The sequence below is a fragment of the Dasypus novemcinctus genome, chromosome 14 (genome assembly GCF_030445035.2).
Source record: "Dasypus novemcinctus isolate mDasNov1 chromosome 14, mDasNov1.1.hap2, whole genome shotgun sequence".
Taxonomy (NCBI): Eukaryota; Metazoa; Chordata; class Mammalia; order Cingulata; family Dasypodidae; genus Dasypus; species Dasypus novemcinctus.
Window position 1 is genome coordinate 24,265,651 of NC_080686.1, and position 17,688 is coordinate 24,283,338.

Sequence of the window (17,688 nt, forward strand, 5' to 3'; positions counted from 1 at the left end):
AAAAGATAAATACTTCTGACAATTTCAAGACTGTCTCATATACCAAGATATTATTATCGAGAGTTGATTATATAAACATTTACATACATCAATGAACATTCATTGAAAATAGAAAACTTATTTCCTCAACCTTTTCCTCATGGGACCTTGAATCTCTAGAGTTAAGAAGACTTAGCAGGACAAGAGTTTATAGCATCCATAGATAGACACGAATGTACTCAAACTATGTTACTTAAGCAATTAACTTAAATTTTTACACTATAAAATGTTAGCTCTATACAGCACCCTCTGGCAGCTGACTCCTAGTCCTGTAATTTTAGCCAATAGTAAGAGTCAGTAATTAATAATTCACTCTGCCTTATTGATATGAACTTTGATTAAGGCCTTAGCTACTTATCCACAATCATTCTAAGCCATACTTCCTATCAAACAATAAAAGAAAGACCCAACTGGTAACTTTAAATACTGGTCAGAAAAACAGACCCATATGATATATAGAGATTAAAGTATGTATGTTGTTGTTAGCATCTGTTTTTTTCAGTGACAAGATGGCTTTGGGTGGGAAAGTTCTCTTGGCTGCAGTAGCTATCAATCTCCACAAACACTGCCAGAGTTATACACTTGAGGCCCAATAATTTTGAGGAGGTAAAAACAGGGAGGAGACTCTAGCTGTAAGAAATGGGAACATCCACGATCACAGGGTTTTTAAATTACAGCCACCTAATTCACCCATTTCAAATTTTAGCAATACACCATTTCTCCAAGTAGCAAGTAGCATAAATAATCTCCAAGTAGCATAGCAATCACATTTGGCAGGTAGGGGTAATAATAAGACAATTAGTATAAATATAAATGCTTCAATGAATTCCCTCCACTTTAGTCAACAGAAGAACTACATCATGTCATTCTTCATGAATTTGAAAAATAATCTTCATTTGTCATTAAAAACACAAATTGGAGCTATTTAAATTATTTTCTGACAAGCCGAGAGTGTCTTTTCACAGGATTTAACAATTAACAAGTGCTATGAGCTGAGGAGATCTATATCCACACTCAAGTCTCTGAGTGAACAATGTTTCTCCTTCCCACATTAAAACACTGCAGCTTTATATTTAGTATATATACATTTTTTCCACTTTCCAATATATCCTATTGACTATATAAAAAGTAAAACTAAAACGTCACTGCCTGTCAGTATAACAGGTGGCTGTGCACAACAAATATGTACAAGTTTTAAATACAACTGTTTTAAAACTGTTTAGCCAATCACACACCTTCCTGTACTTCCTAAGACAGAGAGACTAGTCATAAAGAAGAAATATTCTGGGACGAGTAACTTCTTAACCTCAGAGTAGGCCCATCCTAAGAGTTGGGTGCTAAAGCCCTTGGCTGAGCAAGGTCCAGTCCTCTCCTCCCTTCAGCTGCCTTGGGCACCCACCCCACCTACATATGTTCATCAAGGTCTGATCATTGCTGGATGGCTTCCCCCTTGCTCTCCAGCCACACCTGATATGGCGCTAACCAGGTGCTAGTCATAGGGAAAAAGGACAGCCATGTAATTCTTAGTGGTGTTACTCTAAGATGACGTAAGTCTTGCCAAGTCCTGTTGATTTTATTTGGAAACCAAGGTTTTAAAGAACATATTTTCAGACAATGTAGTTTTCATTAACCAAAATTTAAATCAAAGATACTTTAGATAAATTAGCCACTAAATAGAAAGCTCTATAATTGAGAAAAGGTTGAGCGTATTTTGAAAGTATATCACAGAGCTTTGGCCAGAAACAATAAAATAATAAAATTAATGATGACTATTAACTTGATTTATTCAACACCTATTTAATGCTCTCTATATATATTTCACAAGAAAAGCCACAAAATATAAAAGAAATATAAACATGAATCTGCATATTTCTCCAAATTGAAAAGATTTATACATATGCAGATTTAAGAATCTAGAAAAAAAAATTATGAACCAAATGTCTAATTTATGAAATCTCAACATATCTCATCCATTACTAGAGCTGCCATGGCAATCTCTCTCCTATTAATACCTCCCTCCCTAGCTCTGGAATCCCTCTGTTTTAACTCAAAGTCCCACTGTGGACCACCTCTCCAATGGCAGCATACTCACAGGGTCTGGATACTATTTTTGGGTACACACTCACTGAATTTCCTTCCCCTAATCACCTCTCTATGGGTGATGCCTCTATATCCCAATCACTTCACAAGACCAATCTTTGCAACCATATGCCAGAAATAAAGGTACAACTAAGCTACAATGTCACAAACTAGAAAAAACTTTGGTCATAAAATTCAGTTCAAGTTAAGGATGAATTTCATGCAGAGAGTTTGAATACTACAGAAGCAATAGATGAGTGTGATGGCTCACCTTTGGTTTGTTTCATCTTCAGTAAAGTCACAAGGCAACTGTGAAATAGTACATGTATATGGGAAAATAGTTCCTTTATTTTCACCTCAAATGTGCATTTGAGAGGTCAATTACCAAAGGAACACTAAGCTTCACCAAATGTGATTCTAACTCAGAGTACATAGTTCTTCTAAAGGGAATGAATTATGATTTGCCCATACCATTATATGTCTACCTGCACAGGGCAATTTTCAAAGTTATAATTAACCGGCCTTATCATGACTGACTAAAAAGCTTTAAGAGAATAAACTCCTGATAGCTAAAATACAATACTGAAAAATCAAGTTGTAACGTACTAGTCTGCTGCAGAAAGGGGCACATTCTAAAGAAGCATACCACACCTTATACTTTTTAATGGCTGACTTTTCCTGTCTGCAAGACTAGTAAGTTGATGTTAAGTAAAAAAAATAAAAAAAAAAAAAAGAATTCCCAATAAAACAATACAACAGAGTAGATAAAAAGTAATACTTTTTCTAAAAATGAGGAAATCTGATCCACATGAAGTTATCTTTAATAAAATAAGCTTCACTAATCTTTAACATACTGAATAAGATATTAAGATCTTTATTAATAAAAGAACACACTTGACTATAATAAATTTCAAAGATTAGTTGTACAAAACAATTGATCATCTATTTCAGAGCCCATCATTTAAAGTTACAAAGTAATATAATTGAGTTCTTAACTATTTATAGGCAAGTATATTAGCATCATTCTGGTATGCTAAATTCTACAAAATTTCATTCTCCCACATGACTAGTATTACATTCTTCTCAGGCTGTAAATTACTTATAAAACTCAACTTTAGATATGATATGAAAGAATTACAAAGAAAATTCCATGAAGGTTAAGCCAGGAAAAGAAATTTCAAGGACAGTCGACTTCTACTGTTAAATAATAGACCCAATTCCCACTGAGCAATAATAAGAAAACATACACTAAGATCAAAATTAAGAAATTATACTATATTTTATCACAACTAAAACCCTGTTTTCATATTTAAAAACTTATTGTTTTATAAGGAGATAAGAATAACCTAGGGAAAATAATTTCATTAGTTATAGATGTGGCTTCTGCAAGTTTTTTCATATCCATAAAATGAAAATGAGATATTGGGTCTAGACCAAAGATTTCAGGGGGCTCTGTCAGCTTGAACTGAAATTCAAAAAAACATTACTCTTGTGGGGACACACTCATGTGGGTGTGATATATTTATTAAATAATATAGCATAGTGTGGACTTAGTAAGAGGTCTGTGGTTTTCACTTGAGTGGTAAAGGGGTCTGTGGTACAAAAAAGGTTAAGAACTTCTGGTTTAGAATTTCTTCAAGTCATTGTTTTGAAAAGCTTAGCGTATAATACTTTGCAGTGTTCATCATTTTAAAGTTTTAATACAAAATATGCTACATACTAAAGCAAAAAAATGATGATGCTTATAAAGCAGAAATATATATCTCACTAGGTCAGATTATATAAAATTTGCAAATTAAAATTAGTAACATCCTTTCTCGTTAACAGCATTTTAAGAAGAGTAAGGGAAAACCATATCTTCTTTTATTACAAGTAACAACTCAATGATAAAGACAGGTAATTCTGGTGCAGCAATTCTGGGTTTAAAACTTCCTAAATATTTTTACCAGCACTATTTTATTTCTAAATGAATTTAAGAAATTTTAAGCCTTTAGAAATGTACACTTTTAAATGTAAGTGAATTATGTTAAATGCTACTAAAGAATGGCTGTAATTATGATATTTTAAAACAGACTAGGACACTGTCTGTATATTCAAATAATAAAAGTTCAAGAGACATGAATCCCCAATATATGAAATTATCATACTTATTAAAAATATATGTGCAAGAGCTATTTGTCTATCCATTTTTAAAAGTAAATTAAAATGTGAGAGCTTATGGGGAAAATTTTAAGCCACTTAACAGCTCAACAAGAATGAAATAACATGATTTAGGTGGGAAAATATATCTTGAATAAAATACATAACAATCCATATAGATATTATTAAAGCAAAATATTCTTTAATCCCCAGCGCTTTACCATCAGTAATAAAATAAATAAAATGTGTACTTGCCTAATAAAACTTTGGCATCATCCACATCAAAATCCCCATCGCCATCAGCATCATAGATTCCTAGTTTTCCTATAATAGAGGAAAAATGATGGGTGTGGGAACAAAAGGAAAACAAATTTATTCACTATTATCACTTATTGCAGAGCTACATATTAGCCATAAATGCTACCAATCAATGTAATTCTTTGCTCTTTCAATGTGGCAAAGCATCGCCACATGACTATCTTACCTACTCATGATAGGAATTCACCTAGAGGTTGAGGGAATTTTCATCTAACAAATTCTAAGAAGTATTAACTAAGGTAATTTTCTATACAGGTTTAACAATATCTGATTTATCTCCTCAGAAAGATATTTTATTACACTGATTAAAAATACTGCAGGTAAAATTTTCAACACATATAAGAAACCATATTGATCCATTTCTAACAGTTAAATGAAACATAATGTTTCCAAAGTAGGACCGTACCTCACACCATCAACATCTGAAACAAAACAAAAGGCTCAAATAAAGACCAAAAATAAATAAGATGATAAGTACTAAAAATGAAAGTAAATTTTATATTTTATAATAATTATTTAAACAGAAACTTCATGAATCAACCTTTAAAAAAAAAGACCATTCTGGAAATAAAGTATGTAAACTGGAGGTGGCTTCCTGAAATAAGGAAAACTTATAGTAATCCTACTTAAAAATTTAATTAGTACCAGCTACCTATAATAAGAAGAAATAAATAATGCTTAAATAGGTATGCTGAAAAGGCAATACTATACCAAGGCTTTTACTCCTCTAGTACCACAGATGTATGTTTCAAGGTTTTAATGTTTTATCATTTAGAAGTACCGTATATTTAGCATTTTAAATATGAGTCAAATACATTCTACTCCCTAAAAAGTCATCCTAAAATCAGTATGATCTATAATTCGTCACTGGACAATGACCACAAAGAACCAATAATGTACAGCAAAATCTTAAACAGCATTCATAAATAAAGCATAAGTAATAAACAATGAGTTGGCAGTACTGTTACCATTTCTTTAATAAAAATAAATAACACGATTGCATTTATTTTTGCCAGCAAGACTTTTGGAGAAGAAAAGTCTCCAAAAGCCCTTTTTTATACTTAGGAAAATGATTAGCTTGCTATTTAGAAGACTGATTTACAAAGCACTGCCACAATTAGAAGAAGAAGGAAAAAAAAAAGGAGGGAGAGGAAGCTATCATTTCTACTATGAAGAAATGTAAATGAAAATATTGATCTGCAGATCAAGGATATACACAATACAGAGCGAAAATAAGTTTAAAAATGTATAAAATACTATGCTTGCTGACAAACTTATGAGAGAAGCTTGGTCCGACCCACATACATTCTGTGATGTGATAACTAAATTAATATGAGGAGGTTTTAGAAACTAACACAAATATACTTAAAATGCATCTCGAAGCCTACCTTGAAGTACCTCTGACAAGTTATAACGGAAGTCCTTTGCTTTGGCTGCGTGCATGTAAAAACATGAAAACTGTTATTTGGGCTTAAATGAACAAATATTTCAGATGCTTCTTTTGTTTAATATACTTTCCCTAGGACCATATCATGGTAAGTTAATAAAAGCACAAATCTACTCAGAAGTTGGTCTCCAAAGTAAAATTTTTCCTCAACAGCCTAACAATCAATCAGAGACAATTTTGTTAAAGTAATAAAAGTGAAAAACTTCAATGTAAGACAGATCACATGTAAGCCTGTTTTGCGTGTCTTCTTATTTTCTCCTCTCAGAAAGACGGCCATAATCTAACACGTGATGTAGGAATCTAGGAGGTTCAATGGAAGGGAAAGTACCCATAATTTCATCCAAAATTGTACATAAAGATGTGCAGTTCTTCCAGTGACAGAGTTCATATATTTCAATTAGATTATTAACAAGGAATGACATTATTTATTAGTCAAAAAGTGGAAACAATCCAAATGGTCATCAACTGATGAATGGATAAATAAAATGTGGTATATCCATACAGTACAATATTGTCCAACCATAAAAGGGAATGAAGTAGTGATAAATGCTACAGCATGGGTGAAGCTGCAAAACATGATGCTAAGTGGGGAACGAAAAAAAAAAAACCATACTCAAAAGACCACATACTGTATGAAAAGTTGAGACTAAATCATACAAACAGAAAGTAGATTAGCGGTTGCCAAGGGTTGGAAGAAAGGGAGAATTGGATTGACTGCTAAACCACTACACTGCACATTTTAAAATGGTTAAAATGGTGAATTTTCTCTCAGTTAAAAAAGAAAAGACTTCTGGTGAGATGAAAAGAGAAAAAAATGGGGGTGGGGGTGGGGGGAGAGGCTGTGATTCCAAAAAGATATAAAAGTATTAATGTAAAGAATCATGAAAAATAACAGAGATTATGGGGAGGAAAAGGGAAAAAAGAGAATAAAAGGGGATATCATCAGAAGAACCTCTGTTCAGCATACAAACCCTACCTTCCCTTACACACACGTCCATACCCACAGAAAAATGGGGGGTTGTCCTTGAAAAGATCTCTAAGGCAGGGTTTTGCAAATCGTGTGTAAACGTGGGTCCCTAAATAAATGTACTGGCCCGCAACCAACATTTTAAAAATTTGCAATGTAACAAAATAGAAAGACAGAGTATCGTACTTGGTAAGAGTGAACCCTTTTCTTGGTGTGAAATAACACACAACAGAAATTTTTTACTCCAGGTCATGTTTTCACAAAGTTCAAAAGCCACTGCTCTAAAATGAGTTTATATGGCTACGAGTTTCTAAAAAAGAGTCTGGAGGCTGGCAGAAGGTTTGCCCTCATGCACAACTGAGCAGAGTCAGAGAGACAGATAAAGCAGATACAACCCCCAGATATTGGTTCCTTTGAGGGCTAAAGAGACCCATGGGAGTTATGGTCATGGCCGATGGGGTTAACTACCAGGGCAGATGGCCCCTCTTTGGAAATGGTGTTTATGTGTGATGAATCTGGACTCAGATGGGATCTCCCTTCATAAGACTTTCATGCTAATGTGCTGGAGGTGCAGTTAATGTTGGGGTTTAAGATATATTTAGGGGATTTGAATCTCTGGACTGACAATGTGATAGCCAGATCCTGAGCCTCAACAGACTCCAGCACCTACAATCTGATTTATTGGACTTACCACACTCAGCTAAGATGGAGGTGAAGAAGGACAACCACCACACCATGGAGCCTAGAGTGATTACAACTGAAAATGGGAGGATTGCATCCAGCATCCAGGTGGAATCTGAGCCTCCTCTTGACATAAAGGTGCAATGGACACAACCAAACCAGTGTCCACATAGAAGAGGTGGCATTGGATTGGGAAAAGTGGACATAATGGACAAAGGGTATGGGGAAAGGCAGGAAGAGATGAGAGGTGGAGGCGTCTTCGGGACATGGAGCTGCCCTGGATGGTGCTTCAGAGGTAATCACCGGACATTGTAAATCCTCACAGGGCCTACATGATGGAATAGAGGAGAGTATGGGCCATGATGTGAACCAATGTATATGAGGTGCAGAGGTGCCCAAAGATGTACTTACCAAATCCAATGGATGTGTCAGGATGATGGGAACGAGTGTTGTTGGGGGGGGGGGGAGAGGGGGGGTGGGGGGGTGGGGTTGAATGGGACCTCACATATATATTTTTAATGTAATATTATTACAAAGTCAATAAAAAAAAAATTAAAAAAAAAAAAAAAAAAAAAAAGCCACTGCTCTAAGATAACCCTGCTAACATCCCCTTTTCTTCCTACCTGTTGAGAATCAAGAAAGGCAACAGAATGGGCAGCAGGTTTGCCTCAACTGACAGAGCGTCTGCCTACCATATGGAGGGTGCAGGGTTCAAACCCAGGGCCTACTGACCCGTGTGGAGCTGGCCCATGTGCAGTGCTGATGTGCGCAAGGAGTGCCCTGCCACGCAGGGGTGTCCCCCACGTAGGGGAGCCCCACACACAAGGAGTGTGCCCTGCAAGGAGAGCCGCCCTGTGCGAAAAAAGCACAGCCTGCCCAGGAGTGGTGCTGCACACACGGAGAACAAGGTGACACAACAAAAAGAGTCACAGATTCCCATGTCGCTGACAAGAATGCAAGTGGGCACAGAAAAACACACAGAGAATGGTCACAGAGAGCAGACAACAGGTGGGGGCGGGGGACAGCAGAGAGAAATTAAAAAATTAATTTTTAAAATAAAAGAAAAGGTACAGAAATTAACAGCACAAAAAAGATGATAAAAATCTTTCCAATTACTAAGGGTATGTCACCACTTCTAAAAATTCACCAGAAGCAAGATCAAAATTCTTCCCTAGGGCTCTGCCCCAATCAAGATGGAGGAGAGTAAGGTTTTGAACAACCAGCAAGAACGTTTCAGAAAACAGGTAAAGGATTACCATGACAGGGTAAGCCCTGAATCAAGGAAAAGACAGGATGAGCTCCTGGCACCTGGCTGACCCCTCCATCCCGCACCAGCTCGGGGTGGACCTGGCCTGCACTTGCAGTGCGGGTTTCTCATCTCTGTTCTGAAGGAAGGAGAACAACTCTCATGTGTAATGGAAGCGTATGTCTAGTGCAGGGGTTCTCAACCTTTCTTGTTCCCCGGACCCCTTTGCTGGTCAGGTGAAAACCACACACCCCTTCTCAGAAGGTAGCAGCAGATAGTTTTATGACACTCAACATGGGCATGTCTTTAAATTAAATTTTAGTATTATTCAATATTACGCTTTACAACTTTCCCATAATTTCAATATCTGAAAACACGGTTCAACATCTGTTCAAATGGTCATTTTCGGCAAACGTCTAGAAATTCGAGTTTTTCCCTAGCATCATAAAACCACCTCCCCCAATCCTTATCAAATTTTTTGCAGGCAGTTATCCACTGCACTCAGAACACACTACATCAAAATAAAAACACACTAAGCCCACACTATACTGTGTATTATTTAAGAAATATATCACACCCACACCAACACGTTCCCACAAGGATGTTTTCAAATGCATAAAATAAAATTTCAAAGGAAATCAGTTACATACATTGATTACAGTTAATAATTATACATTAGTTACTAAAATTAAAAACATGATACAATACTACACATACGAGCTTCTTTATACAAATGTGTATCTTTAACACATTAATCCAATACATCAAAAATACAGGAAAGTTAAAAAATTTAATTTTTTAAAGACATGTCAACGAGCAGCCTATTGCTGTTTATCTTGGATAAAAACATTGAACTGTGGTGTAGTGTTTGACAAGGCAACATGCCTATCATTTTGGACATCTAATCAAGCTGATGTTTTTCTATTCAAGCTCAACAGACGCCCCCTGAAATCTTTCCACGGACCTGTTGGGGTCTGCGGGCCCCTGACTAAGAATCCCTGGTCTAGCCCAATCTCTTTGATGGTGGCCTGAGGGAATGACCCAGGATATGTGTTACAAGCTAGTTGTCCCAGAACTTGCCCTGCCTATAGAAGGCAGCTCTCCAGGGAAGGCGATGGGGCAGCAGTCTTAGGCGCCTGAGGGAAGGGACTGGTGGATGTAGGTTACACAGTGCAGAACCTGGAACCTTAAGGAAACTGTTTCCTAGGAAAGAGGGGACACTCATATCTGTGTACACAGGGGAATTCCTAGGGCCACGAGCACATGCCCAAGACAAGTACATGCACAAAAAAGGATCAGGGAGGCTCCTACACTTTCACTTGGAATTATTCTCGAAACTATGGATAAGCTACGAAGGAATTCCTAGCACAGGTCATCTACGAAAATGGGAAAAGGTATTTTTCCTCCTTTTTTTTTTCAGTTAGCTCCTAGCATCCAAGGAAAGTTCTGTTATATAGCTGAATACAAGCTTAAGGAACAGAGGCCTCAGAGTCTAAATTCCAGTGATAGCACACTAAAATATCAAAATATCCAGGTTTCAACAAAAGATTACAAAACAGGAAGAGAGAGCCCAGGCAAAGGACAAGATTAAAGCATTAGAAACCATCAATGAGGAGGACCAGACCTGGAACATACCAGACAAAGACTTTTTAAAAATGGTTATAAATATGCTCAGAGTCAAAGGAAAACCTGGACAAAGAACTAAGGAAATCAGGAAAACAACAGATGAACACAAAGAGAACACCAATAGAGAGATGGAAATTATGAAAAGAAACCAAACAGAGCTGAAGACCACAGCAACATAAATTAAAAATGCCCTAGAGAAATTCAACAGCAGATTGGAGCTGGCAGAAGAATCAGTGAACATTAAGATAAGACAACTGAAATTTCCCAGTCTAAGAAACAGAAAGAATGAATGAAGGAGAGTGGGCAGAGCTGGGACACCATCAAGCATACCAATATATACATTGTAGGAGTCCCGGCAGGAAAAGAAAGAGAGAAATAGTGTTGTAGTATAATGGAAAACCTTGGCTGGTCATTCTCCTTAATTCCTGGGAGAAGTACCTCTGAATCTCTGAAATCTCCTGTGATAGGAGCATCTTTTGTTCTTCATGGTGGGCCCTGACCACTCCTGATATTTCACATGCTAATGGATGACCAGGAGGGGCCAACCACACCTGCAGTCTTAGAGTGCAGGTTGGCCCCACCAGAAAGAAAGACCAACCATGACTTGGAGGGTTGGCTCTGGGTCAGGTGGTATCAGCCCCACCTCCCCAACCTCTGCCAGGGGAAGAGCTACAGTCTGAGCTCAACCATATGGGCACTGATTCTATCAGTCATGCCTACACCATGAGACCCATATAAATTCAGGGTACTGGAAGCCTTAATGAGCTTCCATGGCTGAGAAAATGTATTGTTACTAGGCTGGCAGGGTGACACATTCTGACTCCACCTGGAGAGGAGATGGAGGCTTTTGCCTGAGAGCCTCCCAGTGTTTGCCCTATATGTCTCTTCTTTTGGATCTTTCTTGTTTGCATCCTTTCACTACAATAAAACTATCATCCTAAATATAGCACATTCAGTGCATTTTGTGAATCATTCTGGTGAATTACTGAACACAAACAAGGGGGTGGTGGGAACCCCCAAATTTTCAGCCAGCTGGTCAGAAGTGCAGGTGGCCTGGACCCCCAAACTTGTGACTGATACCTGAAGGGTAGTCTTGTAGAGGACTGCCCCGAACTAGTGGGGTCTGACCTAACTCCAGGTAGTTAGAGACAGACTCAAATTGACTGAGACACTGCAGTCTTTGCAGTTGGTATCAGAAACTGTTATGGAGTATAGGAGGATTTGAATAGTCTTCACAGATGTAAAAAGAATATTTAAAGAAATAATAGCTGAAAACTCCCCAAATTTAACAAAAGAAATGAATACATACATTCAAGATGCTCAACTAACTCTAAGATGGATAAACCCAAGGACATGCTATAGACAAACTGTCAAATGCCACAGAGAAGAAACACATCACAGAAGAAAAAGGGAGCCTCAATCAGATTTAAGTGCCAATTTCTCATCAGAAACCATGGAGGCAAAAAGGCGGTGGAATGACCTATTCAATAAACTGTCAAGAACTCTGGAAAAACTTTCAAAAAATGAAGGAAAGATTAAGATATTCCCAGATAAAAGCTGAGGGAGTTCGTCAGCACAAGACCTGCCTTACAAGTGATGTCAGAGAGTTCTGCAGGTTGAAAGGAGAAGACAATGAACTGCATGAAGAAATAAAGCTCTCCAATGAGGGCGACAACATGGGCAAATATAAATGGCCATACTATTGTATTTTTAGTTTGTAACTCCACTTTTTACTTTCTACAGGGTCTAAAAGGCAAACGTATAAAATGTAATGAAAAAGCAGTGGTTTTGGACCCAAAATGTACAAACATGTAATTTGTAACAAGAACAGCATAAGGGTGAGTGTACAGAGGGCACAGGAATATAGTGAGTGTATGCTATTGAAGCTAAGTTGGTATTACAGCAAATGAGATTGTTATAGATTTAGGATGTCAAATTTAAGCCCTATGATAACTACAAAAAAAAAAAATCACAAAATATGCACGCTTACAGAGACAGTAATTAGAGTACAGGTGAAAAAGGGCAGGGGAGTGGAAGTTAGTGCATCATGCTTGTCAAAAGGTTTCCTGGGGCTGAAGGGAAAGTTTTAGCAATGGAAGGTGAGGAGGGTACTGCGACACTGTGAATGAGACTAATCCCACCAAATCGTATGCTTGGAAGGCATTGAGATGGGAAAGTTTATATTGTAAATAGGTTCCCACAATTAAAAAATAAAACACAAAGAAAGAGCGAGCAACTAAAGAGACAACAACAATGAAATTCAATACAAGATCCTGGATGGGATCTAACAAGGTAGGAGAAAAGGCTCAAAGGGACACTATTGTGATATATCAAGAAACTAGAAGACAGACTGTAAGCTTTAAAGCAATGTCAAATTTCTTGAACTTGGTAATTATATTTAAGGTGGATACAGGAGTGACTATCCTTATTCTTGGGGAATGTGCATGGCAGTGTACGTGTTTAAGAACCATGATGTCTTCAACCTATACCCAAAGTGTACAGGAAATAAGCTGATAAATAATCAAAAGATGGGATAGATGGACAGATAGATGAAAAGACAGAATGAAACGACAAATGTGACAAAGTGTTAAAACTGCTGAATCTAGGTATCTGGGAGGGATGGAGGCAAGTTGGAGTTCTCTGTGTGGTGTTAGTACTATTTCTGTAACTGTCCTACAAGTTTGAGAGTATTTCAAAATAAAAAGTTTAAAGAAGAAAAGTCTTACCTAGAACTTCCTCGTAATCAACAAGCTCAAACCAAACGACAGCTACTGATGTCCAGACTCCCAGCAATGCAATCACCATAAACCACGTGAAAAATGAACTTCCGGAGAGCCCTCCTTTTCTCCCATTCTTGTGTCCTCCATGTTTTGTCTCTGTTTAAAAAAAGGATCATTATAAAGTGTCATTCATCATGTAAGAAAAAAACGCTTTATTACTCTTTGGCACTGAATTATTTCTCCAATAATTGATAGTACTTACAATGGTAGATCATTTAAAAAATGGTATCACTTAGGTTCTCAGAACGTGTTACACAAAATAAAGGCTTTGAAAACAGAAAAACATCAGCTTAGACGTAACACCATGTACGTTAAACCCTAAATTTGAGGTAATGGAGGAAATAAACTTCTGATTGGCTAAATAACAGACTTTTTAAAAAGTGAGAGCTTGTATAATTTGTGTATTTCCTTTGAAGTTTTTAAATCAAAACTACCTGAACACTACCTCCTTCAAAGTTCAGAGCATATCAACAAATTATCATACAGAAATGTAGCCAGTGCCTTTTCTCTGTACTGATTTAGTTTTTGTACAAGTTAACTGCCACAGAAAATCTCCTCCCCTCTACACTCCACCAAAAAAAAACAAAATACATGGGGAGCGATGTAGCTCAGTGGTTGAGCGCCTGCATCCCATGTATGAGGTCCTGGGTTCAATCCCCGTTGACCTCCAAAAACAACAACAACAAAAAACCACCTTTCCATATTCTTAGCCAAAGAGAGAGGGAGAGAAGAAAGAAGGACACTGTTTATAGGAAGTAGAGGTCAGGGGAAAAGAGAAGTGAAATAGCCTCGGCAATTCAGTCCTGCTCCTTCACTGAGACCTAGAGAAACAGGAAGGGGTTCATTTGCAACAGAGCTCAATGCAAGAAAGAGTTTTGCAAACTGTTTTCCACCATAAGTGCCATTTCTTTATCACATTTGATATAGTATGATGTTCTTTCAGAAATATTCTTCTTACAGCTAAAAATAAACAAAAACAATGCAAGAGACATTAACAGAAAATAGTTAACATTGTTAAGAGCAAGGATGGCAATATTCACATTTTCTAACAAAGGAATGTAATAAGTCATCCCAAACTGTCAGCTGAGAAAAAGGAAAAGTTGGCAAAGCAGGGAGAGAGGCAGGGCAGTGCCTCCTGCTTGCGCAGTACTTGCAATCTTCAAAGTGCTTTCGCATGCACAGCTGCACACGTGCCCACGGTCTGGCCAGCGTTTCTCCAGAGGACACCCCTGGTTTCCACGCGGGGCGATTCTTCCTCCCGTGGGACGGTCTCTCCCACCACAGGACATCTGACATCCCTGGTTCCCCTGATCCCAAAATTTATGGCAAAGAAAAACATTTCCAAGTGCCCCGCAAGAAGTGCAGTGCCTGTTAAGAACCACTGAGGAACTGCCCCTGTTTCACAGGAGAGAGATTAAATGACTCACGCAAAAGTTACCAGCGCAAGTTGGGTACGTTAGGAATGCCGCCTGGCCTCACGGTCCTGAGCCCTGGTCCAGAAGATCAGAGGGCAGCAGGACAGGGCTTCAAAAGGCAGTGCTGACTGCCAACTACAACCTAAACCTTAGGACTCCCAAATCCAATTCTAATTACAGAACACCAGTAGTGAAAATCCTGCCTATGCTTCTGAAACCAGAAGCGAAATGAAATTCTTGTCAAAAGGATATGCACATTTTTTTAAAGAACCACGAGATCAACTTTTCAAAAGGGGCCATAAAAATTAGGTCAATCTGGGTGTGTATATATGTTTGTACACACAAACATACACATATATTTATCTATACACCTGTATTTCATTGTATAAAACCACGACACAATAAAATTGATTTTTAAAAAATGACAACTGAAGACAAATGTCATTCCTAAAGAAAAAGTCTAATAATTCCCTTTTTCATTGTTCTTTAAATATTAATGGACCTAACTAAAAGGGAAATTTCTAAATAATCATATGGTGAATTCACAAAACTATACTAACTAAATAAAAGTCTGTTAAAAGCCAGCTATATAACAACACAATTTCTACATTAAGGAAAATATCTGCTGGGCATAGAAGATATTGCTTATATTAAATCCACTTAAAATACAGCCTTCACTGTTTCATTATCTGAACAGCCTTGGGAGGAGGGACAGTCAGTGAAAAATTCTGCAATATCAGTGGGGGTAAATGAGGATTACTGTATTTTTATGTGTTTTAAGCATATAACCTACAAAAAGAACAATAAAAAATAAATTACCACTAAGTTTTCCTTTTCTACAAACCCACTAAAATTTTTAAAAGAAAAAAGCTGACAGGGATAAGGTGAAGCACCATTAATTCAGTAGCGGTATTTTGTGTTTCCTAAAATCTAGGTACATAAATATATTTTTTCATGACTTTATATTTTTAAAAAAACTAAACACCCTTATTTCTATACAGACACATACATACCCACTGGTATGTAACACTAATTATAATAAGAATAATGCCTTCTGAAATATCCATTGATTTCCAAGTCCAAATATAGAACTATAATAATGACTGAGAATTTTCCTCCCTTAGCTACTCGTTGCCTCTAAGAATCAAATTTAAATTTTCATTTAAAATGAGCACAAAAATTGCAGTCAAGTTGGGTTTTCATCTTTTCTCTTCTTGGACATTTATTTTATGATTGCACCAGTCTCCTACACTATTCCTCACTAAATGGAAAATAACAAGGCTAGGTCCTTCCTTTTATTCAGTCACTCAATATGTTTCAGCACCTCTGTTCAAGACATGTTACAAGTACTACTTAATAACTAAGTTTCCAAAAGGCGTACATCAATAAAAGTACATTGTAAAAGCACCCAGGTAGATCCTACTTAAAACAAGCCTATAAGGAAATGACAAAGTGAAAGAATAACTTGAACTCAAAGTTAAATCTTTCTATATTTCAATCTCTTTTTCTTAAAGGAAAACCGGTGAGTTTCTCAAAAGTAAAGTATAGGGAAGCAGATGAGAGCATCAGCCTACCATACAGGAGGTCCAAGGGTTCAATACCCAGGGCCTTCTGGCTCATGTGGTGAACTGTGCCCACACAGGGATGCCCACACGTAAGGGTACCCCACGCGCAAGGAGAGGCGCCCTGTGCAAAACTGTAGCCTGCCCAGGAGCGGTGTCACACATGGAGAGCTGACGCAGAAAGATGACGCAACAAAAAGACACAGATCCCCAGTGCCTCCTGATGAGAATACAAGCAGACACAGAAGAACACACAGTGAATGGACACAGGGAGCAGACAACCTGGGGGGTGGGGGGGAATAAATATATCTTTTAAAAAAAGTAAAGTATAATTTGTGCACAGTAATCAGCAGTACTCATCTACCTGAATGACCTGCTCAGGCGAAGCCAAATATGAGGGGGAAAGTAGGCAGAAAGCTTTTTTAAAAATATTATGTAAATACACACACCAAAAAAGAAATAAGAATGAGCTGAAGCAAGAAAATGCTGACAGGAAGGAGGGGCTATAAAGGAAGGAGGGGCTATAAAAGGCAAGAATGCAATTAACGCAGTAGAAGTTCTAGGAAACCAGAAATGCATCAAAGCAGGATGTCATTTGTTATTGATGCTAATACTACTTAATAATAATCTTTAGTACAAGGCATTAATTGCTACTCATATTGTCATTAAAATGTTGCTTCAATCAGTTTAAGCATGCAAGAAATGTATACTTAATTCCAGAAAGATTTTCACTCAACGTAGTTTTTATTAAATCGATTTATCACTTTAAATGGTAAATGTTACTTAACTAGAATATTCACTTAATTAGCAATACATTATCCATCCCTCTATAATGCTGAATAAATGAGGTGTTACTCTACTATTGTTGACCCTATTACTGTTAATACTTTCTAATTTCATCAAGGAACATAACACTGAATTACAGAAGGAAGTCTTTCCTAAGACATCTTTTCTGGGGAACTTTATCATCAACAGTATATTTTGATATGTCACTTTATAAATACAGTGTGCCTAGTCTCAAGGGTATATCAGGTTTTGTCCAATTAAACTGAAGAAAGCATGCTAAGACAAATCCTTCAGAGAGCTGAAAACCCCCTAGACAAACCTGAAACCAGTGCGCTGTTCCAAGGGTATTCTGAAAGTACAATTAGTGTTTGTCCACATTTTCTAAAATCAGAAAAAATCTTAGCATCTTCATTTCATTTTATGGGTCCATGTTAGACCTGTGCTCCTGGGGATTAGTCAAAAAGATTTTGTTAAATGAGGGAAAGAAAAAGGCTAGAACTATTTGATTCATTTCTTCCATGCTGCCGCATCAAAAGTACATGACCTCCAGATCAGAAAATGGTGCTATATATTATCAAAGAGAAAATTGTGACAAGTTAAGGG

At 37.3% G+C, this 17,688-nt stretch overlaps 1 protein-coding gene across 10 annotated transcripts in view; it reads right to left on the bottom strand.

Annotated features, from left to right (window-relative positions):
• ASPH (aspartate beta-hydroxylase) overlaps positions 1-17,688 on the bottom strand; it is a 219,514-nt gene that overhangs the window by 181,485 nt on the left and 20,341 nt on the right. For 5 of the 10 annotated variants that reach the window (XM_071207827.1, XM_058275563.1, XM_058275562.1 and 2 more), the window contains exons 2-4: positions 13,269-13,418; positions 5,964-6,008; positions 4,513-4,581 (exon numbers count right to left, since the gene is read on the bottom strand). In XM_071207827.1, the coding sequence (XP_071063928.1) occupies positions 4,513-4,581; positions 5,964-6,008; positions 13,269-13,418 (264 nt within the window). The remainder of the gene's footprint in view (positions 1-4,512; positions 4,582-5,963; positions 6,009-13,268; positions 13,419-17,688) is intronic. The other 5 variants (XM_071207828.1, XM_058275567.2, XM_058275564.1 and 2 more) reach the window with 1 other exon arrangement.